This window comes from Phasianus colchicus, chromosome 4 (assembly GCF_987193195.1).
Source record: "Phasianus colchicus chromosome 4, bPhaCol1.hap1.1, whole genome shotgun sequence".
Classification (NCBI taxonomy): Eukaryota; Metazoa; Chordata; class Aves; order Galliformes; family Phasianidae; genus Phasianus; species Phasianus colchicus.
The window spans coordinates 8,205,043-8,230,919 of record NC_143439.1 but is presented as its reverse complement, the minus strand read 5'-3'; the positions used below and the strand labels follow the sequence as shown (position 1 = coordinate 8,230,919).

At 34.9% G+C, this 25,877-nt stretch overlaps 1 protein-coding gene across 12 annotated transcripts in view; it reads right to left on the bottom strand.

Annotated features, from left to right (window-relative positions):
- Positions 1 to 25,877, bottom strand: part of IQCM (IQ motif containing M) — a 176,195-nt gene that overhangs the window by 78,167 nt on the left and 72,151 nt on the right. For all 12 annotated transcript variants that reach the window (XM_090138543.1, XM_090138540.1, XM_090138541.1 and 9 more), the window contains 3 exons: positions 20,240 to 20,540; positions 14,228 to 14,321; positions 10,537 to 10,607 (listed from right to left, as the gene is read on the bottom strand). In XM_090138543.1, the coding sequence (XP_089994669.1) occupies positions 10,537 to 10,607; positions 14,228 to 14,321; positions 20,240 to 20,540 (466 nt within the window). The remainder of the gene's footprint in view (positions 1 to 10,536; positions 10,608 to 14,227; positions 14,322 to 20,239; positions 20,541 to 25,877) is intronic.

Below are 25,877 nucleotides of genomic sequence, written 5' to 3'. Positions count from 1 at the left end.
AACTCAGTTAAAAAAAAACAAACATTAAAAAAAAAAAAAAAAACTACCCAAGAAAGAAAGAAATGCACAAATTCCTGGTCATTATACTTTCTCAAGTAACACTTCTGAATTAGATCATGACCATTTTGATCTCATGTACTTTTTCCTAGTCTCTTCCCACAAAGAGTGTTTCAGTAAGATCAGACAGGAGGACTTTTAACTTCCATGGGCCCTTTAAAAGTCAAAAATTGTTGTAGAAAGTTTGTGATACATGTATCTGTGCGATCCAGTAATCAGGTGAGAAAAGCCAGAGTTTAAACAAAGCTTCTCCCATAAGCACATTTTCCCAGTTCCTCTTTTAATTCAGAAATCAATGTTGGAAGGAAGAGGAGGAAGTTAATGAAAACTCACAACTAACTACTTTCCCATAAAATACATCTCATTTTAATCTATAGTACTTACAAGCAAGTATTAGCTAGATGATAAAATTAGAACTTTATTATTAGAAGCGCTTAGATATGATAGAAATGATTAGAAGTTCATTGTCTAAGTATACGTATAACTTAAATGAAGGATGGGGCTAGTTTAATAACATAGTGCTAGAAAATTAATTTGAAGAATTCCAGTTTTGTCCATGAAGTCAGATGCTAAATGCTTTCAGAGTGAACAGGAAAAATTGATGGCCAGGATCTGGAAATATAAAGCAATCCTAGAATGCATGAAGCTCATACTGAAGTTGGTATCTATTCTGATATATTTTACACTGACAGTTTAGCATAAATAAGTTGTGGCTCATCAGTGCAACAAATGCGAGATTCTGTTCCCTTCTAGATTGCAACTTCCATTACTTTTATTTTAAGTAAACTTCCATAGCAAAAAAAAAGAAATATATATATGTATTTCATATATATATTTATTATATATTTATATACTTACTATATATAAAATGTATTTTATATTTAGATTTATTTATATTTATAAAAAAATATTTTCTGTCTCTCTGATGACTGACACTAAAATAGAATTACAATATTCTTGTGAAAAATTATATAATAATATATAATTATATAATGTAACTAAAAATTTACATTAATTTATGAAATTTTGTAATTTACCTGTTGGAAGCTACTTTTGTTTTCAAAAATTAATCTGAAAATGTTTGCTGGTTAGCTTTTTTCCTTGACACATAGTTTCTTTGAGACCAACTGTAAAAGCAAACAAACTCAATTGGCTACTGGGGTTCTAAGCAACATAAGAACTTAACTTCCATGCAGATCAGTAGAACAATTAAAACCTGATGAGATTTCCTAAAATGTCCAGGACTCAGACTGCATTTTTACATGTCACAACATTACTGAAGTCTGACTTTCTAGCCACTGGTTTTGTTCTTTTTGAGAATACATTTGCTTGCCTATTTTGATATGGACAACGCCACTTCATAAAATGAGAGCCACCTCTGCTCATACATACATTCTAGAGCTATCATATTTCAAAAATTATTATTTCTATTCTCAAGCTCTTTCATCCTCTGTCACTTAGCATTTCAACTTTCAACCTATGCTAGCCCATTTGACTTACTGCATTTTTACCCTATATTTACCAGCGTAAATTAGATTTAACCAACACACTATTATTGCACTCATCTTTATTTTCACATGCAGACATATATATAAGTTACTTCAGAGCTTATTAAGGTTTTTCAAATGCAAGAATTCTATTTTTGTAGTCTAGCGATTATAGAAATTCTCAGTTCATTTCTTACACTCCTACTGATTCATAACTTACTTTCTTTTTTACTGATTGGCTTGTCGATGTAGACAAAGCATGAAAATTATTTTCTTCCAGCTAACCTCTTTTCCTCAACAAAAGCAGGATTGTTACTCTTCCTAATATCACAGCTACTGCTGGAAATATAATTCCAATGCCAAATGGCCAATGTAAGATGCAATTCTCCTGAATATAGAAACAGCTATTGAATTTGCAGTAATTATACCTTTGGTGTCAATTGTATCAGCAAGTGTAAGTAGAATCATTGAACCTGGAAGGGATCTTAAAGACCATCTTGTTCCAACCCTCCTACTATGGGGGCACCAGCCCTCTGATCATCTCTGCGGCCCTCTTCTAAACACACTCCAACAACTCCACATCTTTCTTGTGTTGAAGGCCCCAGGTCTGGGGGCAATATGTGTCTGGATGAAATATTTCTAGTGGGCCCTCATATGGGCAGAATAAAAGGGGACAATCTCCTCCCTTTCCCTACAGGCCACCTTTCTTTTGATGCAGACCAAGATGCATTTGGTTTTCCAGCCTGTAAATGCACGCTGTTGATTTGTGTCAAGCTTTTCATAGAACAGGAGTTCCAAGTCCTTCTCTGCAGGGCAGCTCTCAATGAGTTCTTCCCCTGGTCTGCACACATCTCTGGGATAGACCTCACCCAATGCAACATTCTGTATATAGAATCAATCCTCTCTTCCCCACAGAAGTTGTATTGGTCCCCGCCAGACAAAGGTTATTTGCTAGAATTCATCTGTCATGTAATACAGCCAGGTGTTGTAAAAAATGGTTGTTTAAAATAGGAATATATTCTTCATTTCCTTTCATTAAAGTATCAGAAAATATCCTTCTACAGTCTAAACAAAGCTACGTATTTCACAAATAATTTATTGTCTTTGTAAAAAATATCAATTGGCTTATCAGAAACGTACCAGACAGACTTTAAATAAAAAGGAAAAACCTCTGCAAGTGCAGAAAGTCTGCTTTCATAGCTGATATCACAACTAATTAGCTTGGCATTTAATAAATAACATTTCTAAGAACTGCTAACGCTGATTTAACAAGTGAAAAGAACAACCTTGTTTTGTTTAGAAAAGGTAGTTGCATTGTTGCACACTTTGTGCAAAATATTTTTGCCAATTCAGGTTGAAGACATCTTCACACATTGAACACTTGAAATAAACATCGCCTCTGTATGCTGAACTTTCTATAATTGTGCTCTTTGCTTCACAAAAACTGATAAAATGTGGTAAGGCTGATGTATACTGCAACTTAGTGGGTTCATGCTAAAGTTATAGTAAATTCACTTTTACTTAAAGATGTGTTATTTTTTTTCAAAGTATATTTCAAATCATAACCAATTCAGATAGCCTTTTATGTTTGGTCAAAAAAAAAAAGAAAGAAAGAAAGAAAGAAAAAGGAAGATATTAAAGATATTACACATCCTTTCTAAAATGAGAATCAAGCTTGACAGTAGCCATCAACAGTAAATATTCTGAAGAATCAAGATTGCATGTGCTTGTCTGTTTATCCAGCCCAGTGCATATTAACTGTTTATACTAAATGATAGTCACATCAGCTTCATTTCCATGCATTAGAAATCTTAAAACTTCTTTCAAATACATACCACAACATATCAGAATATCATTCACCCGGTTCAGCTGCTTAGTTAGCTTACCCACATCTCTCCAGGGGCAAGAATGATGCCTTCAGTCTGAATGGTACTTATAAAATAGGGTTCCCGTAGAGGATTTGCAAATGGAGAGAGAAGTTGGTTTTGCATGCACACACATATGTGTGTATGAGATAAATTTTATTTCACTACTTAAGCACTAGATGATGAAGAGCTACAAAGCAATCCAGGTCCAGGCACTGGACCTGTCTCCAGAAGCTTGAGAATGTTTTAGCATGTCACAGAAAGATCTGGAAGAGGTCGAGATCTATTGTATGTTACTGTATAATATAAGACAGACAAAATGTGAATTATGCAAATTGTTAGGATAAATGAGCAATATCAGTGACAAATGTCTTGTCATATTTACTCTTGATATTTTAAGAGAAAAGGAAACACTCCTTTTTCCCTTTATTTCCTTCACTAATTCTAAAAAGGAAAACCTTAAAATCCTAAGCTCTTATTTTGTAACAGTCTTGAAGGAGCACAATATGCCATAGGGGAAAAAAAAAACAGTTTTCCATTACAGTGTACAATTGGTGCTTGCAAATAATGAAAACATGCTTCTACAACACTCCACATTCATCAAAGCAATATTAGATATACGATTTCACAGTGAATAAAATATAAGCTATACCAGTACACATCTAAGTATCTTAGGGGGCACCTCATTAGCATTGCACTGACTTAGGAACATTGATGGAAAACATCCCTAAAACTTTGAGAAATTATATTCTGTCTCTATTACCACTTCATAAGATCTCTCCTTTTGCACCCTGGAGGTCTTTTGTTTAACCCCATCATCCTGAACCTACAAGTTCATCTTCCTCTTTCATTTCTTTCTACACCTGCTCATTTTCAAATACTCAGTGTTACTTTATTTCAGAGCCATTCTTTACATCACTCACATAAGCCTTTCCATTAAAGAACTCAGATTCTGCCTGCCCTCAAGGAACTTCCTTGGGTCTAATTTATTGAAGTGAAAATGCAACAGGAAAAAGAGTCAAATATACACATGAATGGATTACGTTCCCTCTTAAAAAAAAAAAAAAACAGAAAACCAACAACAACTTTGAACTGCAGTTTCCTTCCCTCCTTCTCCATCTCATCACCATGGGTTATTTTTCAAATGGACTTTCAAAGCAGCTCTTCACTGAAGTGAATGCTCCTACTTCGAGACCTTGGTATTAGTCCAATAATTACAATTGTTCAGCCCTGTATTTAATAGGCATGTGAGAAGACTGCTAAAAATATAGTCTATATTGCCTATAAAACCTTTAGAAATACATACAAAGCTGCATTCCCAAAACCAAATCCTGTTCCAATCAGTAAAGCTTTTCTACTAAGCTGTAATGAAAAAAAAAAAGAAAAAAGAAAAAGAAAAAAGAAATAATACTAGGGCAGAAGAAACAGAGGAAAGAATAAAGACTGTAATTCAAACAACCACAGCTGTGGTCAGGAGAGCAGAAGTTATTTCATCATTGCTGCAAACTGATCTGATTTTTACAAACACTTCAAAATTCTGCTATTTCTAATTTGCTCTTAAAAGCCTTTTGATTGTATCAACAAAACATCAAAGTGCCTAAGCAATATATTGTGTGAGTATCTTTCATAAAGGTCATGTGAAATCTCCTCACCTTTTTTAATTTAAGATTCAATCTCCATTTGAAAAGTCAGTTAATTTGCAGCGCTATGGGTGTTCTTCTCCTTTCCTTCCCTCAAACCTTATTTCCAGCTAACACACTCCTTTATGAAATGAAACAACGTTTCACTCACTTTCCCATAAAAAAAAGCACCATCAGATTTTCGCATCTTTGTTATTAAAAAAGTACACTTTTTTTTTTTTTCCTGACATGACCATGAATTCTGTTGAATCAAGGAAAAAAAATAACCAGTTCATAGTTTCCCATGGTAAGATGGAAGTAAGCCACTAAGAAGATGGTGCTAGATAGCTTGAAATTATACCTCCTGTTAATTACCAATAACTCCACCATTTTAGGAGCATGTGACTGAAAAGATACTTACAATGCAGTCTAAAAATTATCACAATTTCATCAGACACCAGTTTTTTTTTTCCTTTTTTTGACAGAAAAATCTGTCAGCTTTCTTATACAATAAGGGAAAAAAAAAAGGCAGATGCGCCTGAAGCAGGCAGCAGTAATTTGATTGTTTCTTAAGAACCCACTTATATTGAGGACTGAAATTCCTTCCCAGCCTCAGAAAAACGATTTTTTCTTAGCATTCTACCTAGGTGTGACTGACTACAGAATTACGTAAAATGGTGACATGCAAAAGGGAACTGGAGCTAGACTTATGCTTCTACTGAAGCACAAAAACTAGCCAGTGTCCCTTTAAAGGGAAAAAGGAGGGTGCAGGTGTTTTCACTCTGAGCAAACTTTGGTGTGATTCTGCATCAAATCCTGTTTAGAAGTGAGAGCCCAAGTCACATACTAAGGCCTCCAGCTTTTGGCAGTACTTCAGCTCTAAAGATCAGATTTTCAGAACTGTTCAGCTGTCACAGATAATGCAGCACCAATCCAACACTTGGCCTTTCAGTTCTGGCCTTTACTGCATCAAGTCTTTTATTCAGAAAACAGATTTCTTATTAGTGTCATCTGTTAAACCAAAAGAGAAAAAATGACTGTTGTTGTAAAAGTTATTTTTCAACAGTGCATTCTAAGCACTAATATTAGTATATTTTTTCATTTAGGATACGTCTGTGGAAAGCAGGTTTGGCAAATACTTAGACATATATGGCTTCCAAATCTGTTTTCTATCCACTACCAAATCAGTTATACCCTAACTATGAAGCCATATATATGAACAGTGAATTGGGAACAGCACGCTATTTGAACTCAATAAAAAAAAGGGGAAGAACCTTTTTATTGAGAATCAGGCTTTGAACCATTGCAGAGGCTGCAGCATTACCTTAATAAGTCAGTCCAAGCATAAAAGCTAGGTGGTCTTACAGATATTCCAATCACAGCATTACATTTTCTAAGTATAATTCAAGTGGTTTACTTGAAACACATTGCTCATCATTAAGAATGATGCTAAAGTGGGCAACATTAGTATGGTTACCAGTTCTTCCCAACAAAGTCAGTCATGTTTCTGTTACAATGACCTGTTTACAGCTACTTAAAGAAACTTCGACTGCCGAAGCTAAACTTCTCTTTGCTGAGCATATTTGTCTTTAAAAAAAAATACATGTATACAGACAAAAGCCTTCCAACTTGCCTTCCTTGTACTCTGCTAGAAAATCATTATTCCTCCTGACAGAAATAGAGGTGGGCAACAGAATGAAAAAGCTGAACTAAGTTCAAGCCAGTGCTTGACTGTGACTCATCTTTGTTCATGAATAAGGATGAATCAAGTCAGTACAAAGTTTCTGGCACTATTTCCTTATCATCAAATATGTTTGATTTTTCACATATTTGTCATCAGTTTCTTTGGCTTGGATTGTTTTTGGCTGATGGAGATAAGCTAGACCCTTGATTTAACTCAGCCTTTAACTATCCAGGTCACTGAAAGAGAAATATTCTGCATTCAATCATCTTTATATGAGGAACAACTTATAGCAGAAAATAAATAGAAACAAGAGCCTCAAAGTTCTGTGCAAAAGATTTCAGACTTCTGCTGAGAGAAGGAGAGATGAAAAACACCATGCGAAACCTCAAGCCCCTTAGGTTCTTGCAGGTTACCATGGACCTGCAGAAGAAAAGAACCAGGTCATGCTACAGTTTACACTGACTCAATCCAATCTACTTCCCCTGTAACTTAACACTCGTATGAGCTTCACTTAATGAAGGGTGGTAGAGAGCAGTGAAAGAAGAACTTGTATGCTTGTATTCCTCTCCCTTCGATTTCTCCTCACTTGCACACTGCGGCACTTACAGTTCTGTGCCAAGGTGGCAATACAAACTCTAAAAGAGTTATGGAAATAGTGTAAGGAGCTTTATCTGCAAGTTCAGAGAATATCTGAATCAGATGTTACTCTTCTTGTTATTTGAAGAAAAGAAAGGCAGGCCGATACTTATCTAGCATTAATAAATGCTAAAGAATAAATGGATCATATCAACTCTGTACCATGACCATATCTGTATCTGTAATTAAAGTGGATCAGTTAATGCATACGTTCATATATGCCTGCTGATACACACGCAAACATGTTAACATACAAGAACTAATGCTTGGCTGTAGCCTTAAAGTTCTTGCCTCATAGCTTTAATTGAATTAATTAGCTAGCTTTCTTAACAGTGTATCAGCCTCTTCTACAAGAGGAATGATGATTACAATTCAATATGCAGTTTAGGCTCGGAGGAATACAACCAAATCTGTACAAACATTTACAGAATTAGTCAATTTTTGTTCCCAGAAGATATGGAAAAAGCTCTCGTCCTTTTACTTTGCAAGACAGCTGGACTAATGTAATTTGCTAAAAACATTCTAGCATTAATCTTGACATTTTTCACGAAATAATTTACTGTTTTTACTGAAGACTGAGGTATTCAGCTAGTTTGACAACTGCCTGAATATTGTTTGAAGAAATTTGGCACTAATGACTAAATAAATTATAAGAAAAAATATATTCTTTTTATATTCCTAGGAGTTTCCACCACTACCAGTTCCTTGTTCTTCGCAACAAAATGCACTAACTTTAAGAAGCATTTTTAGTATGGGGGGGGGTGAAACTGTAGTTTGCGTTCTTTCAGTAAACAAAAAGAAAACAAACAAACAAAAAAAGCAAGCTTTGAAAATACTAAACAACAGCATTTTACAAATATTTTCTTTGAAATCAACATTTTTGCAGATATTATGAAGGCATAATTAAGGGTTCACTTATAAAGATGTGCAACAAACACCATTTTATAGCTGAGCTCAACTTTCACTACTGATGGAAAAAAAGGTAACACCAATGAAATAACCATCTATTTTGTTTTCAAATATGCTGCTGAATTACGTTGCTCTCCCTTTTTATTAATGGCTCCTGAACTACAGTATAACTCCAACCAATATTCACGTAGGGAAATCAATGATTTTGCACACATCCAGGGCTTGCTTACATGTATCAGTTCAGATAAGCAAATATGAAACTATCAGAAAGAAAATGATTTAGCAGAGGGTTGTTAGGGTAGTATGGTTAAGCCGTGGTTGGACTCGATGATCTTTAAGGTCTTTTCCAACCTGAGTGATTCTGTGATTCTATGAAAAACAACTATGTCCTTTAAAAAGCAAAATCAGAAACTTTTGCAAGATTGTCTCACATTCTTCTGTTCCACTGAATAGCATTTCAGTTCTCTCACTGACACCACAGAGGTTTTTCCTCTTCACTGCATCCCGTGGTTTGCACAGCACGAATGATGGGAGCTAGTTTTACTAGCCAGCAGATCTGGGCCAGCTAGGAAGGAAAAGTAATCCTGTGCTGAAAAAAAACAGTGACAGATTGCTTCCTCCCTGTAATAGAGGGAGGAGCAAAGCACAAACAGTAACTGAGAGTTACTCCCTGCCTGATCTGATCCAGGGGGGACAACTGCCACTGAGTTTGGAAGTAATGATTATGCTGCAATTTAGTTCTAAAGAACAATTAAGTAACGCTTTTCAGAGGCTCTTTGCCACTCTTAACAGTATTGGCAAAAACACTTCGTGGATACACTCTAAACTTTCCCATTCTTTAAGGTAGCAGCTTCTTAATGATGGTACCTTAAATCAGCCTTTTCTTGACTGCTTGCATGGAAATTTAGATTTTGAAATGGGTGACAGTCATAAATAGAAGTCGTTTAAAGACAGAAGGCACGTTAAATCTTTCTTAGAACCTGTTTCAGAATCTATTGTTTTTGAAAGCCTTGAAAGACTCTGCAGCACAGAGAAAAAGGGAGGATCAGAACAGACAGATCATTTTACTGCTAGCAACAGACTGTCTAGGGACTTTTAAGTGCAGTAGATAAGTGTTGATGTTTAGTGACTAATATGATCCAGTGCTCAGTTAAGTCTGTGAAAGCCTTAAGAGGCGTCTATGGAAAACACATTTTTGTTATTGTTTCTGTTTATCAGGGAAATTTCGGGTCATGTGAGTGTCTTTTCAGAAGTCAGAACTTTTTACCTGATTCTCAATGCCCTTGGGCTGAAAGAGACAAAAGTAAGATCCTCAGGTCTCAAAAGTCACCAATTTTGCATCAGGAACATTTACTGCAGATTTCTTGCCATCACATGATGCTCACATGATCACATTTAGTGAGTTTGCATGGAGGAACAGTTCAGCCTGTCAGCTGGCCCTTTCAATACAGCAGTTCATGTCAGTGACAAGATAATAGAAGCTAAAGTCAGAATTTGAGAGTCTGTGACGCCAAATACAAGACTGGTCTGACAGTCCAGAGATTCATCCTGCAAAATGGAGGCACGAAACAAAGAAGGCTCGAGCAGAATTAGAATGGCTACGACAACAAGCAAGATAGAGGGGTAAAGATTCAAAAGTCAGGATCAAGAACCAAGGCTAGATCAGATAGAAGCACATTAGGTCTCACAGTCATTGACCAGAGATACCGCCATATGCAGTACACTGGAAAAAACCATCAGTCAAGCTTTTGGGCCATTATCTACATCCCTTGGGGTCAGATTGTTGTTTGGATTAACAGTGCTTAGATATGTGAATATCCAAGTGAGGTCTGAAAGAGATTTGATGCATGCCAGAATTGATCAAGGATTGGACTTGACAGTAGTTATGTTTAGTCAGACAAATTTTTATTACTGTCTCATATGTACAAGGAAATATGTCTAATGGTGCACAGCAAAACACAGTAAGACATATTTCCCTTTGAGTTTGAAGGCTAGAGCACAAATGTTTCAAGTAAGCTAGTAAAGCCAGTTCACTGGGAAGGAGGGGATAAATACTATGCATTGTCCTTGAGTTAAATGAATTTATAAAAAAGACTGATTTTTTTTTTTTTTTTTAAAGGCACACTTATTTTAAACATTTTCAGGTTTGAACAACATTAGAAAAGAACATATTCCACAACTATCCCTCAAAAAACTCAAGTTATCTTTTCTAGTTCTCTGCATAGACTGGTCAGATTATATCTACTCTCAATACCAGAACAGGATTTACTCCTCTTTACCTTTGTGTGTGATCTGAAACCCAGGAGTATCACTTGGCCCAGGAGAAGAACTAGGTAAATCCAGGGATCTGCTATAGAAAAAATAGTAAAAAAAATAAAAAATAAAATAAAATAAAAAGAAAAGCAAAACTTTATCATCTGTATTTCTATAAGATTGTATTGTAAGATAAACTATCATATTGTGCGATATATTACTTTGAAATATGTTTTTAAATACTTAAAATAGAAGTCTAAGTGAATCATTTGAATGAACAGTAACTTTAGGGATGAGTACCTGCTAATTGGAGAGATTAATTTCTAAACTAGCTGTTCTTTTCAGATGTGCTTATAAGTCATTGCCATCTAAAAACTGTTTTATAATAATAGAAAATAAATTGACAGTTTTATTCTAGTTCTTCACAGATTGACTTCTGTCATTGTGACTTTAATTAGCTGGCACTCATTGGGATTGCAAGTATGGAAGTCAAAGAATGAAAGTAAACAAATATTTTCTACAGTAGCACTGGAAAATACAAAATTTTCTATATTGGTAAAATGTGGGCAAGTAGCATTGCCTACAGATATGCTGATACATTAATAGTAGGCATTGGTGAGACAAGGAAAACTACTTCTGGGAAGCTCCATTCACTTTTGGATGAGTGGGAGCAGACTTCTCTGGACTTTGTTTCTTCATAATCATGCCAATCTGTCTGCTCATCTGTTCAAGGGCTGCTCTACAGAATAATTACAGCAGTTCCAGATGTTTCATTTATCTTACCATCAAAACAATGTTGTATGTAGTTGTGGTGAATAATTTCAAAGACAGTAAGTACATTCTATCAGAAAAATCAGTTACTGAGAACTCATATGTGTTCATGAGAACTACTTCATGTTCATGAAAGCCATTCACCTACTTGCTGAATTTTTGATCATTTAGGGAGATCAGGCTTTTGAGCTCCATTAAATATAGAAATGTTACATTAATGTAAATATGGTTATCTAAAATGTTTTAACCTAGCTGCTTAACTGTGGTTAGTTTTGCATAATGCTGGGCACAGAAAGCATACTCAGACCAGTGAATAAGTTTGTTCCCATTGCCAGTTTCTAGAACTGTTGTGAAATAACAAGCAGCCCCAGGAGCTTCCATGGGATAAACATCTCAGTTTCAGCTCTGGCTAGCAGATAAACTTAGGAAGAACTGTCACAGTCAGTAGTAACATTGAATGCTTTTAAAACTTCAGTATAGCTTTTCACACCTGTTGTGCAACCACAGATCCAGATACTAGTGAAGATGAATAGAAAACTCATGGTAAGGAAATCATTATCATGACTCATGTACGCAAATGGGTTTGGCATTTAAGTATGTTATCACATAAACTTTATTTTTTTAAATATACAGCCAAAGTCACGCATCCTATGCCTTGATATTATGAACAATATACATAAAAATCTACCTCTCAAAATTTAAAGACATAATTGAGGTTAAAGGTGGTTTTTTTTAATCCCATTCCCTTTTGACAGCCACCAAAAACACTACTATCAACCAGAAGCATAGTGCCTACTTTTGCTTTATCACTGAGATAATGTTAAACTTTCAAAAAATGTATAAACTTATATAAAATATAAATTTTTCACATCATATATCATATAACACTCATTTTCTTTTATAATGCTCTCCAGGAATGATCAGGAGGCTGATCAAATAACCACAAACATGGTTACCTGAGACAATCAGGCTGAAAAGATAGCGTGCTGAAAGCAATACCAGATGAAATCAGAAGTACAGATATAAATTAATTTTCTTGGGAGTGTCACCACTGGAACTATAAGTAAATTCAGAAGGACTTTGGGAGACTCATTGAGCTTTTCTACTATACTGAAGAATCTTAAGAGCCTTGTGTAAGAGAAGGCAAAAGACAAAGTCTGTGTGGAATTATCCATTGATTTTCAGTTAAGAGTTCATGTACTACAGATGATGATGGGGTAGTACCAATTTCATTTTCAGCCAGTTCTCTGCACTTCAATCAATACAACTGCTGTGTGTGCCTTAAAAGTAGCTAGTTAACGTTACTATCATCACTTAGAAAATACATTAGCAAATGTAAATGCAGCCACAAGTATGAGACAATATAACAGGCATACACAAGAATTTCCAGTAAAGTGTCATTGTCTGCCATGTTTTCACAATATACAGCTATAGTAGTCAAAAATGTAAGTCCAACAACTTAACAGTCAACCTCAACCTGATATCCATTTGCTCATGACAATCCTCCCACTTCTTTTTCTGCTTTTCAGTGGCCTTTTTTTGTTTATTATTGCCAATCTCCTCCACACACTGTGACTTTATTTCTCCTTTCTACATAGGTGCATGCAAGAGATGATGGGGAGCAAAGGAATAGCAGATAGTGAAAACTCTGCAAAATCATCAGATAAGCATTTCAGTAACTATATTACGGCTTGTTCATGTAGGATAGAAGCAAGAGCAAATGAAAAGTCTTTCAAAAGCTGTAATTCTCTCCCCCTTTGAGCGTTTGTGGAAAGAAGCAGTCAAAGCCCACTGATAGAGGTGAAGCATTTTCTATGGGCAGCCATTTCCACTGTGCTCATTCCAAGGCAAACATAATTGCATTGCTAAACAGACAAAATGCTAAGTTTCTAAGACTACACATTTGGATCTCTATATTCTCCCACCAATCTATGAATCTCAAATGGAAACTGAAAATGTTTTGCTAAGAATGTTCCTTAAAGTGCTAGAATTCGGTTGATAAAAGGAAGGTATTGTCCACAATTTTGAGGCATTATTATTAGAAAGGTGTTTGAAATGATAAAAAGGATGTTTGAGAAATCTTTAAAATTATCAAAAGCATAAAGCAACTTTTGAGAAGATTCAGCTTACAAAGTATCTGTCACAAGTGCAAATAAATACCCATAATGGCTTAGAGCGTGCTCCATTACGTATGCTAGTGAGTGGGCATGTGTTCATACAGGGCACAGGGGCTGCAGCTGTAAGTAAAAACTTATCAATGCAGTTACTACCATACAGCCCATGTCTATGCATGTTCACGAGGTGGTGCTGCCACAAGGGAGAAATGTGCCATGGAATGATGATGCCATGCCTATTGATTAGAACAGAGTGAAGAAAAAAGTTCATTTCTGGGAGCAGAACAGAGCCAGGTCTTCAACCACTGGAAATGATCACCATTCCACTTAACTGACATTTAAAAAAGCAAAATGCAAAGTCGGTATGCCAAAAATAAAGTGTAAATAAAGTTTAAATATATTTCAGTAGTGTTTTGCTACATGGCCTAATCCTGGGATGCAAGATTTAAATATGATATTGATTACTAAAATCCATGAGGAAAAAAAAATCATTTTAAAAGTAAAATTAAAAATACAAAAATTTTTCAGCGTCTCTTACTTTTGCAACTGGAATTTTAGAAGTGTATCATTGGAAAAAGCTTATCCTGCATTTTCAGTGAGATCTTGGAATTGATTACATATTCAAGAGGCACAGGTGAGCTCCGTAAAAATAAACAAAGCAATCAAAGTACAGAACATTTTTCCTAGGTCTTACAGAACTCCACAATTTCTAAAAGAATTTACAGTACGAAATTTACTGTAAATGTAACATATAATCTGTAAAAAGATGAGGTAACATTTATTTGTATTTCAGAATGAAGACAATAGGTCAGTCAGTTCTACCAGATCTTACCTGAGATAGGAAAATTTCTCCTTTTTTTCCTCATTCTTCCGAGCTCTACACAGCGAGTCAATCCCAGACAACAACTCAGCAACACTTATTTTCTCTATGAAAAAGGTAAGCAATATATTAACAATTTTAAATATATTCATTCACATACGTACAAGCATAGAAAGCCCTAGAGAAGAAAAAACAAATCATTCTGTTTTTTATTTTGTTTTACAAGAAAGAGTATGAGAAACTTCTCAGAGAAACTACAAACATATGCACATCCTGCAAACAGACATTCTTTCCAATGTCGTTCTGCAATTAATTTTGGACTCCAAACCATTATGGAAGTGGACCACACACTCCACACAGCTCTGTTTTATATTCACAAGCATGGTGAAAACTAAAACACTTTTAAGCAGAAAAACCGCTTTAGAAAAGATCTGGTTAGGAATGTATGCATATAGCAATTGTTTTAAAAGAGTCAAAGACAGCAAAAACATTCAATAGACTTCAAATATGTACATTATACAAGTATTGTTTCTTTTTCCCTCAGTTGTATTCTCCCTCCAGAAATTTTCCTTAAAAAAAAAAAAAAAAGAGAGAGAGAGAATGAAAGAATGAAAGAAAGAAAGAAAGAATACTTTCCCTAGGCATTTACTTCCTCAGATTAACATATTCTCTTTTTTCAATATTGTGGACTGCTTTACATTTTGTACTGTGTTCACTCAAAAACAGATAAATTTGGAAACTGTTTCTTTGAGCTCCAACATAAACATACCACAGTGCATTATGGGCAAGATAGAACTGAGGATGCTCACAGCACTAAGCCCCAACGTACCAGTTCAACACTGGCAAACAGAACATTTTTTAAGCTTTTCCCTTACAAACATCCATAATTTTCAGAGAGAAACAAAATGCACGACTAAATAATAAATAAATAATACAGAGGGATTCAAAAATCAGTCTACTCCAACAGGTCCTGCGAGCCCTGCTCACCTGACTGCAGCAGATAAAATGCAATATATGCAGCTTCCACCCAGTAGCAGCTCACTGCAATTAGCTCTGCGACATTTCCCTGCGCTCTTCCCACACTCAAGTTTGAGTGCAAAATTTACCACCAAATCATGGATCTCCAGTAGGTGGAGTGCCAAACCCAGAGGAATAGTGCTCACATCTTGAGGTGCACCTACATAGAAGCACAAGTTCCCACTGCTCTTTTTGTACTTTATGATGTATCACTTTGATTTCACAGATCATTCCTCTTCTGCATTCAAAATGTGTGTGTTGATTTAAGAGAGCTATAATGGATTTTTCTGTTTCAGTGCTGTAAGTAAATTCACATACTCCATGAAGGGATTTAAGCGAGCTCCATATTTTTGGCCTTCTCTGTATTTTTGGCATTTTCCTAGTTTTGTGTTCAAGACGATTGTGCATTTTTACAAACTACGCAATGTTTGCCTTAGAATTACCCTGAACTCCTTCTCCTCTGATTTGTACAACTTTCAGTCTTTTTGTTCTTCTCTCTATTAACATATCATTAGCTCCTTTGTAAACAGAGATCGTTCCACAGAAAATGTTAATTTCAAATATAGAACCCAAGCAGAAAAATTATCTGCTTGGCAAAAAACTTACAAGATTTCTATATATGTCGAGTACACAGAAAGGCTTTATAGTACATCTTTCAAATTCCTCAGCATGCAGAACTACTGTTCTGAATGCCAGGTACATATCTTTTATGAGAAGACAATATTAATGCTAATAGCATGGCTTTTTCAGTTGATATAGTCTTTCCTCTTTGCATGCAAGTTTGCAACATCTTTCTCACATTTTGTCACTTTCATTTCATACTTCACAGTTTTATTAGTGCTTTGAGCCTTGAAAGATAGCTCATTTATTTGCTATATCTAGGTGCCACAAAACTTTGATTATACTATATGAAGATGTAGAGGAAGATGTTGATGGAGTTCCACCAGAAACATATAATTACCTCAATAGGATTCCAGAAACTGATCTGGTATAACTGCTTTTTGTCTAGAATACAAGCACCAGCAGTCTTGCCAGACTGCAAATTCATGAAATTTCTGAAAAGTTGCTCATTGTATTGTTCAAAGATCAGCCGTGCTGACAACTGATCAGCAGTGCAAAGGATGCAGGGTTAAATGATGACAGAAGTTCCATCAAGACTATGTGTAATAGTTATTTAGGATATTTCTCTTATATAGCCCCTATACAAAACATGTTTACAACATACATAAGCAGAATGGTTGGAATCTTCCCCAGACATAGATTTTCTCTTAGCTATTTTCTAAAGCAGTGGTGTTTTAGGTCATTATTGTTCACTGAATCCACTGTATTTTTTTCACTGAATGACTTCAAGCCAAATTTTTCTTCACCTCTGTTTTCTCCACCTCTGCTTCTCTTTTCCACTCAGCCAGCCATTCTGCTAGATAGCAGGCTAAAACAAATGGGTCTACAATAAGATTCAGAGGTGTTCAAAGCCAGAGTCATTAATGCCTCTAAATTAGGGAAGAAAGTAAAAGGAAGGAGCTGCTGGTGATTTAAGGAAAAAAAAAAATGCTTAGAATACATTTTCTAAACACAAATACATAGTTCTGATAAAACCAAATCTGATTGTGCATCATTGCTGGTGTTCTGCTCAATGAAATATTCAAGTAATAGTAATTCCCTCACAATGCTCAGGGACTTTCTAAAAGTACAATTTAACTCTCAGAAACATTGGCTTAGACTAACTCTAAAGCAGAGCATGAAGTCATAAACATGCACAGATGTTACTATTTGAAAACATTAAACAGGTACTGAAGTTCCTAAGCACCTCCCAAGTTGTGTTGATTTCAGCAGTTATGAGTCATAAGGGAAGAAGATACTACTGAAATTACATGCCTGGGACACTTTTCTTTACCACTTACATTTAGGAAAAAACAACAGTGTCTTCAGAAATACTTAATGGGGAGAAAAGTGCTGTGAAAGACTGTAAATACCAGGGACTGAAATGAATAAATCTGCTTACCTCTATTTATGCAGTTAAAAAAGAAGAACAATGCTAATGCATTACTTGTTTCTGATGATAGCATGGAAGGCTCACGAGATCTAATTTTATAAAAATATAGATATAGAAAAAAAAAAAAAAGGTGACTGCTGGAGGTTCTGAAAGTTATAGGACTGATTATTTCAGGGAAATGTTTGTATAATGAACTTGGGCAGTTTCATAAACGTAGCAAAGAATGAGAGACTACTCATACATGCTGCATCAGTCCTTCTCCGATGAATAATTGCATTGAATCTACTGAACTAGTCACCAAGGAGAGCAAATGCACTCAGAAGGTCCTATTTATTAAAAGACTTTGACCTTTCCCTAAATCACCTTAGTAGCTCAAGACTACAATACGTGCAAACAGGGATTTCATGCTGAGCGTGGAAGTTTATTACAGTGTGCTACTATAGTTAGCTCACGCTACCCTATCTTTGTATCCCAGACAAAATGGCTCTCAAATATTGAAAGAGATGTAACCCAATAACCCTGCTCACTTTGGCAAATGTAATCTAAAGTTTCTCAAGGCACTCTTTAGGGGGTGAAACCGAAATCTCTGTGAGCTGGATGGCCCAATGACTTTTTGTGAACCAGAATTTAACTAAGGCAGAGGAGAGCTAATGCTGTCCATGTTGCACTTTTGCCAGTACAAAAATAAAGACACACAGTAGAGGAGATAATTAAAGGAATGTCTGTATTAATAAGTCAAGGAATGGAGTACCAAAACTGGGAGAAAGTAAGCATTAATGAAAACAGAAATTTCAAAATTTTTTCCTCCCTGTATTTGTTCTTCAGGGATTCTCCATGTAGAAACATCTCTTCCCTAGTCATCTTTTCTCTGTAGAAGCAATCTAATTTTTGCTTGTGTCTAGAGATAACTAGTTAACAACACATACTTCAATATGTTGCTGGGTATCAGCTAGCCTCTCTTGGCTGGGCTTCCACTTAAGCTAATGAAATGAGTCAGTGCAAGTACCATGTCACTTTTTTGACAAAATGTTCTCTTACATATTTATCTACACATCCCAGTACCAGTTTCAAACACCTTTTCCTATTAATTGTGGTTTGGCTCTAAATGTTTAAACATATAAATTTAGATAAATAAGTTTAGTATTATTTAAATATCTAGAAGGACATTTATTGAAAAGCTGATTGATTCAGAGCACTTGAAATGAGGTGAAATCTACCAAAATTCCTATCTTAACAGGAATTTTAAGAGTAAACAACAAGTCTGAATATAGAAACTTATTTTTAAGGCATCAGAACTGCCAATAGACCTTCTCAATTTTCTTATCAAAATGCAAAGGAGATCTTTTCTTCCCCCTCAGAATTTAGCAGATTGCATCGTATTGCAAGATTTGGATAGCCTGTACAGAACGCAGATAAAAGTCTAAAGGTTAAGGATGTCAGGAAGCTGGATTTGGTTTATAACTTGCAGTGCTTAGTGGTTTCATCCGTTTATCTCTAAATAAATACTTGACAAGGCCAAAGGAGTAGAGCTTGAAGCTATTTTTGCCAAAAGCAGTTTACTCAACGTTGAGCAGTTCACACATAAAAGGAAAAATCAGATGTACAGATATTTTCCTTCAGAGCAGCTCTTTATAGACCTGCATGAGACTTATTGTACCTCAAGTAGAACCAGCGACAGTTGTTAAACTTATCAGCTGGTTAGGTCTGAAAAAGCTGGTAATATTTCTACGTATGCCCATTACAATGTTCTTCAGAACACACAAAGCTACAACCTTAAAAGTAAAAATGAATGCAAAAGCGCGTGGAAAATATGTCCCCTTCTAATAGAGAGTTTAGGGTTTTCCACACACACACACACACACAAACACAACATCAAACCATCAAACTTCACAAAAAGCGAAGTTTCCTTCCTCATCAAATCAAATAAAGTGAGCCCAAACCAAAGCCATTCACATAATATTACATAAATGTCACAGAAAAGACACAATTCACATCTTCCTCCTTTTCCTTCCACTTTGGAGTGACTTGAATAATCATGGTGAGAAAAGAGATGAAAAGATGAGAGTTATATTCAATATAAAAAACTGCTAGCTGAAAATATATTATTTTGATGAAAATTGTGGCTTTAAATGAAGGCTGTTCTGAAAGTAAAGCCTCCTATTTTATTGTGTTGGCTCACAACATCAGAGGCAGATACTGGTGGTATTGCTGAAGAGGTTGAACCTTCCTACCAACATTCTGTGGCACGTTGTTGCTGCTTGACAGATGGCAGAATAGAGGGGGCAATGTGAAAAATGATGTCTGACACGGAAGTGTTTATGAAGCAAAGGTGAGTCACTGAATTCTGCCATGTAGAAAAATGGTATCTGCTGACATTCATTTACACTTGCTGAATGTTTATGGAGATCCAACAGTGGATGTGAGCATAGTGACGTGGTGCGTGATGTGTTTCAGCAGTTGCGACAGTGATGTGAAAGAAAGCCACATTCCAGATAGCCATGCACAATTGTCTCACCATGAAATGAAGAGCATCTCAATCGGTTCATACTCTGCTAATGGTGGTGACTACATTGAAAAATAATGTTTCGTAGCCAATAGCCAATTTAGTCTATTGGTGTTATTGTTCCCTTGGAATGTATTTTAGTTTCCATGGAAATAAATAGGAGGCATTACTTTCAGTGTGCCCTCTGTATAATTAATATTTTTTACTCAGTTCATCTGTTTTCTACAGAAAATGTGTGTTTTTTTGTGAGAAACAGAAAAGAAATTCTCCAATATTTTTTGCACTGTATACTTCCGTAAGAGTATGTAATTTACAAACAAGTATAAATATATATTATGCTCAAACTTTGAAAAGATTCTAAAGAAGCTCATCAGTCACACAGAACTATTAATTAACGTAGAAAAATACAAATGTTAGACTTGGGAGAAAAAAAAAAAAAGAGTGGGCAAGCGGTGAATTGTTGAATTTCCTCCTGTTTTAAAAACGACATGTGAAAAAAAAGACTTCTTACCTTCTTGTTCCACAGTGTAACATGGAGATAGGTAGACATAAGCCCTGTAAGTTTTGACAGCCTTCTGAGAAAACATAGGTTTGGATATTTCATAACGTGGTGTTTCAGGTAACTTATAGAACCTTTCTTCTAACCAAGAATCTTGCTGAAAAATTTTTGGTCTTGCCATTTCAAAAGTTTTGTTATTATAGGGGTTGGCATTATTTTCCAGAACAGAGGCAGCACTTAGAGGAGTCTGAGTTGAGCCCCAGCGGCAATAAGGTACAATAAGTTTCTGGGAAGATATGGATCCTTTGCATTTCTGTTGATAAAGTAGATATATGTTATTAAGGTGACAATAGTTCTGAATTATTTCTTTTGCACTGAATTATCTCCAATATCTGATATAAAATAATAATGAAATAGTTATCTCAGAAATGCCACACATGAAACAGTATTTCCCTTATGAAGCAAAGCTGTATCATTTCACTTTTATTCACGTTTAAAATAAATAATTGATTTTTTTTCAATGAATATCACTACCTTTTTCTTAAATAAAAAATATGAAAAACAAAAATGAATAAATTCAGCTGCAGTTTTCGGATCTCCAAACATCTCCTGATTCCAAGATCTCTACGTATAGGAGTACCATAATATGAAAATCTTTGGCAAGAGCCAATCCCATCCCTGACCCAGAACTTTGAGATTAGATTTCACACTCACTTAGCAGCTGATCATGTACCATTGGCCCATTTTATGCAAATAGACTTTCATTTACATAACGGTCATTTTCATTTATTGTCAGAGTAACTAAATTTCTTAAGGACAGCTTAATAATACAGCTGCTCCATTAAGCCATATATTAATGTAGTCAAATTATATTTGTTAACATGTTACTGCTATTTAGTATTCTATCCCATTTAAGAACATGGTTGATAGTTCACAGATATGAAGTAAAGCAATCCCCGTCTTATCTAGAAAAAAATACTGTTCAGGTCCCTGTTCTAACAAGGATCACTAAATTAGTCTGCTTTGTAATGCTTACATAGGTAAAATTAACGAAGAACTGACATAACTTTACACAGATTTACTAGTTCAGCAAAGGTTAATTACAGTAGTAATTATGCAGTTCCCATTCCATCTAGACTCTGAGCCACGTTTTGCCACAAACTGTAATACTATGTTAACAAAGGGGGTGCATTCACATTGCCTGACTTGGTCTAGTACTAGGTGAAAATATCCTTCTGCAACCAATCCAGTTCCTACTGGAACAGTGGAAAAGACACTGCAAGGGGGTTGAAACTAGATGATCATTGTGGTCTTTTTCAACCCAGGCCATTCTATGATTCTATGAAAGAAAAGCAGCTTTTGTGCTGAAGCAGAAAGCACAGGAACCAACTGGAGAAGGGCAGAAGGGCAGCGGCTGAGTAGGAAGATGGGAACAAAAAATAAAGAAGCAAAAAAAAAATTAAAATAAGAATAAAAAAAATCTGCATCCTGGGCTAGCCATTTTCCTAAGATTTATGCAAATGTGATCCCATGTGATTCCAGCCACTGGAAAGGCAAAAACAAACAAACAAACAAACTGCTCACTAAATTTGCTTTCATTAAGGAGACTTAGAGAGTGTTGAAGATGTAGTAAAGGCTTGGAATAAGCTCAAATATAGAGAAAAGATAATGAACAGAAATAATGTAATTTACTAAAAGAAACATTAAATAACTGAGAGGTTACAATCAGCAACAGAAAGGAGATACATTCAGGGATAGCAAACCTGAACTGTGAAAAGAGGTAATGAAAACCGAGACCTGTAGTTGCAGGGGATGGGTCAAAAATAAGTCATCAATATAAAAAAGATGTTGTAGAATTAAGCAGGGAGGTGGGGAGAAAATTAGAAGAAAGTTTCACCAAATACTGCAAAAGATACAATTTTCAAAGGGAAAACTGAATTGGAAGTGTCAAGGATAAATAAAACAAAGGAGAAAAGTGTGTGGAACACATTCTAAGCAGTTCTCAAATCTGGCAACCTGAGAAAAGTTTCAGGTTGAGATGGGAAGATGAGTGGAGGCGACTCCAGGTGCACGAGTAGAATAGGAACTATTTTTGTTTGCAGATCCACTGAATGTACTAAGTAAGAAAGAGATGAATCACCATAAATTACCAATGAGACATTTGCCTGCACATTACGGGTTGAGATATTGTATATAGGTAAATAAATTTGTGGCCTACAGCATGAAAAACTGCTCAATCAGAATAAAATTATTTTTACACGATATCTACAGAAAACAATGTTTTGTATATAATTTCAACTCATTTCCCTGCAGAAAAAAAATTTCTGTGAATGCACATCACTTCATGCTGTAAATGCCCAAGTTTTGTAATAATTTTTGTTTTATGCTTATTCAATTAGCATAGTTTTGTTAATTACAAGCAAAAAATGAATTAATAAGACTGCTCCTTCATGTGCAGTTTGATAAAGAATATTCCCCTTCCTGCTGCTAATAAATTTGAACTATTTTGTAAGCTCAAAAAATAAACATTCAGAAAAGTTCAGTTGAGTGAATATCCCAAACACTAGTTCTAACAAGAAAGTATAATTATCCCTACATATTGTAGAAGCCTTTCTCCAATTTTTCAGGTATTGAAACACCAAAAAAAATGTAGAAAGAAGCCATTTTGTATGTAATAAGATGGTCCCCTATATTATTATGATATATACGTGATATAGGCTTTAAGGAGGAAAAAAAAAATAGTTTAGGGTAAAGCTTCTAGTAATAGTTGAGGAGTTTTATGAAGTATTACGCTCTATGTAACCGAAAAAAACTTTTTTCCAGTGTCTGGTTGATTTACCAACATCTGTTTACTGGATTACTAAAGATGCAGATGAACACTAATGTTAATATTAATATATAATATATATCCTTCTACTAAGAAAAACGATTTTGAAATGTGTTTTGCTCATCTTTCCCAAAAGCTTGTTTTTATGGAAATGGAGAATTGTACCTTGAGCACTCTATCTACAAGCTTTACAGTTTTTTTATGGGAGAAGAAAATTGGTTAATATACAGTACTTTAAAAATTGGCTTGTTTCCACATCTATCACATTTTCACTGAGGGATAGACAGTCTTAAATACAATAACTCATACAGAAATTATTAGAATTTCTTTTAAAATAATTAATTAGTTACAACTTTTGAAAATACATTATACACTCCTACTACAAATATCTATCAAATCACAGCATTTATAATATAGGCTGGATAGTATCTACCTCAGTCGTCAGTATCATTTTCAATGATCTGGAAGAAAATACAAAGCAATTGCTGACAAAACTTGCAGAGCATGCAAAAATTGGTGATCTGAGGCAAGTGTTCTACAGAATCATCTATTTCAAATGGTTAGGTAGCTTCATTTGAACAAGACAAATTTTAACAAAGAAAAATGAAAAGTCATAAATCCATTCAAAGGGAACGCAGGCCACATTTACAGGATGAGGAACTGGAAAAAAGTGATTCTAAAGGTGGATAAGCAGCTGTCAACACAATACAAAGCTATTGCTAAATGAACTAATTGGATCCTTACAAAAGTAAAGAAATATTTAAATAGTTGATGTTTTGCATTATTTCCATGTTCATACTGATGCCACCAGTGCTGGAATACTACATTTACTCTGAAATGTACATTAAAAAAAAAAATAATAATTAAAAAATGGAAGATTCAGAGGTGAATTAAAAGGTTATCTGATACCAGAAAAATCTAACTTGAGAAAAGGCTAATATATTTACTTTCAACAAAAGAACATCAAAAAACTATTTGCTCTCAATGAGAGAAGCTAGAGTAAATCAGCTGGAAGCATGGAAAACAGTGAAAAAGTCTCAGCTGCTTAGAAGAATGCAAATATGCTATGTATGAAGAGGTCATATACATAGATGGTATGTAGATACTGCTGATCGTAAAAGATATCATTGCTCTTCATTTAAACGGATTGGTACTTCCAGGAAAATGGGGAAATAGACAATACTAGAGTTAAGAAAAAGCTGTTGCCTTATCACCACTCATGTTCAGAATAGGTAGAAAAATGAATTTAGTCACCAGCTGAAAACACCAAAGTATCCATTTTATCTCATTGCTTCTTAAAAAAAGGGAAAAAAAAAAAAGGAGAAAAGAATTTGGACTAGTCAGTCAAACAAATAGTGAGACAAATTCAGATCTAAAGAGTATGAAGCAATGTATGCAGACATTAAACGGAGTTAGATGGAACGTTACTTGGGGCTGCAGAATGGGGAAGGCATGTTGGTGTGGGGGTTTTTGGTTGGTTCTGTTTGATGGAGAGTAGTGGATTTTGGGGGTAATGTGGGTTGTTTGTCTATTTGTTTAAAACAAATATACCATTAGAAATAAAGTTCAACAAAAATTGGAAAGACAAGAAACATGCTCAGCAAATGCAGACAATATCTCTAAAGAAATCAGTAGAAATTAAATTAATTGCTTGTAAACCAAGAACACTTACTATTATGCTCTCCATTAAAAAAAAAAAAAAAAAAGTGAGTGTTCAAACAGTAAACCCTGCTGTCCACTATCAACTTTTCATTTTCCTATTTACCACAAGAAGGAAAATATTCTGTAATAACAGAAAGTCTGTGCAACAAATCACACTCCGAATGTACCTATGTAGTAAGAAGATTTTCAAATACTGACTTTTTAATCAGAGAGGGAGATGTAGCAAAACCCAACATGTTAAAATGAAATGCAAGAATTCCTCAGCCACGTTATGCAGGAAGCCAGTCTAGATTATTTTAACAGTTCCTTCCAGCTTTGAATTCATCAAAACTAAGAATAGTTCAGGCATTCCTGAATTCTGCTGCAACAGAAAAGGTAACTTGCACCAGACACTAATGGCAGCGCATACAGAAAGATACAAATCCTAAATGAATCCTCATCTGCTACTGAGGGGCAGATGTTGCTACATTTTCTGGCTTTCTTGAAAATATATTTTATAGGGTAGCCAGGCAGAAGGAAGACTCAGAAGGTGAAGAGAGTGTCAGAAATTAAAAGGAACATTCACATACATATGTTCAAATTTCTTCAAATTATGTCTAGTCATTCTAAGGACTCTCATAATTAAGCAAGGATAGATCATTTCATTTTCTTTTTTGCACTTTGTCTAATCATCTAGAAATATTTCTAATTTCTACAGCCTTCAGCAGCTTCCTAAGTTATAAAGGTATGAATGTTGTTTATTACAAGCTTGAAGTAGCCTATGTGATGCTTCCAAATAATACGTATTTTAAAATGATTCTCTGAAATAGCAAGCAATATGAAATACTAAGCAGCAGAAACATATTTGAGATTATGCTGAATTCATTTTGCAAAATATATTTTTGTTTATTGCAATAAATAATAATAATGTGAATAATAATTTCTGCCGGAAAGAAAAAAATCTATGAATCTTCATAGATCTACTTCTTCATTGACCTACTGTCAAGGAATTACATACATAAATATAAATATATTTTATATATTTATATATAAAATATATATTTATATTTAAATAATATATATTAAATTATTAAAATATATTTATTTTTATATATGTAATTCCTTGACAGTAGGTTCCCTGATAGATATCTTGTAAGAAGCAAACAGGAGAGAAACAAAGGA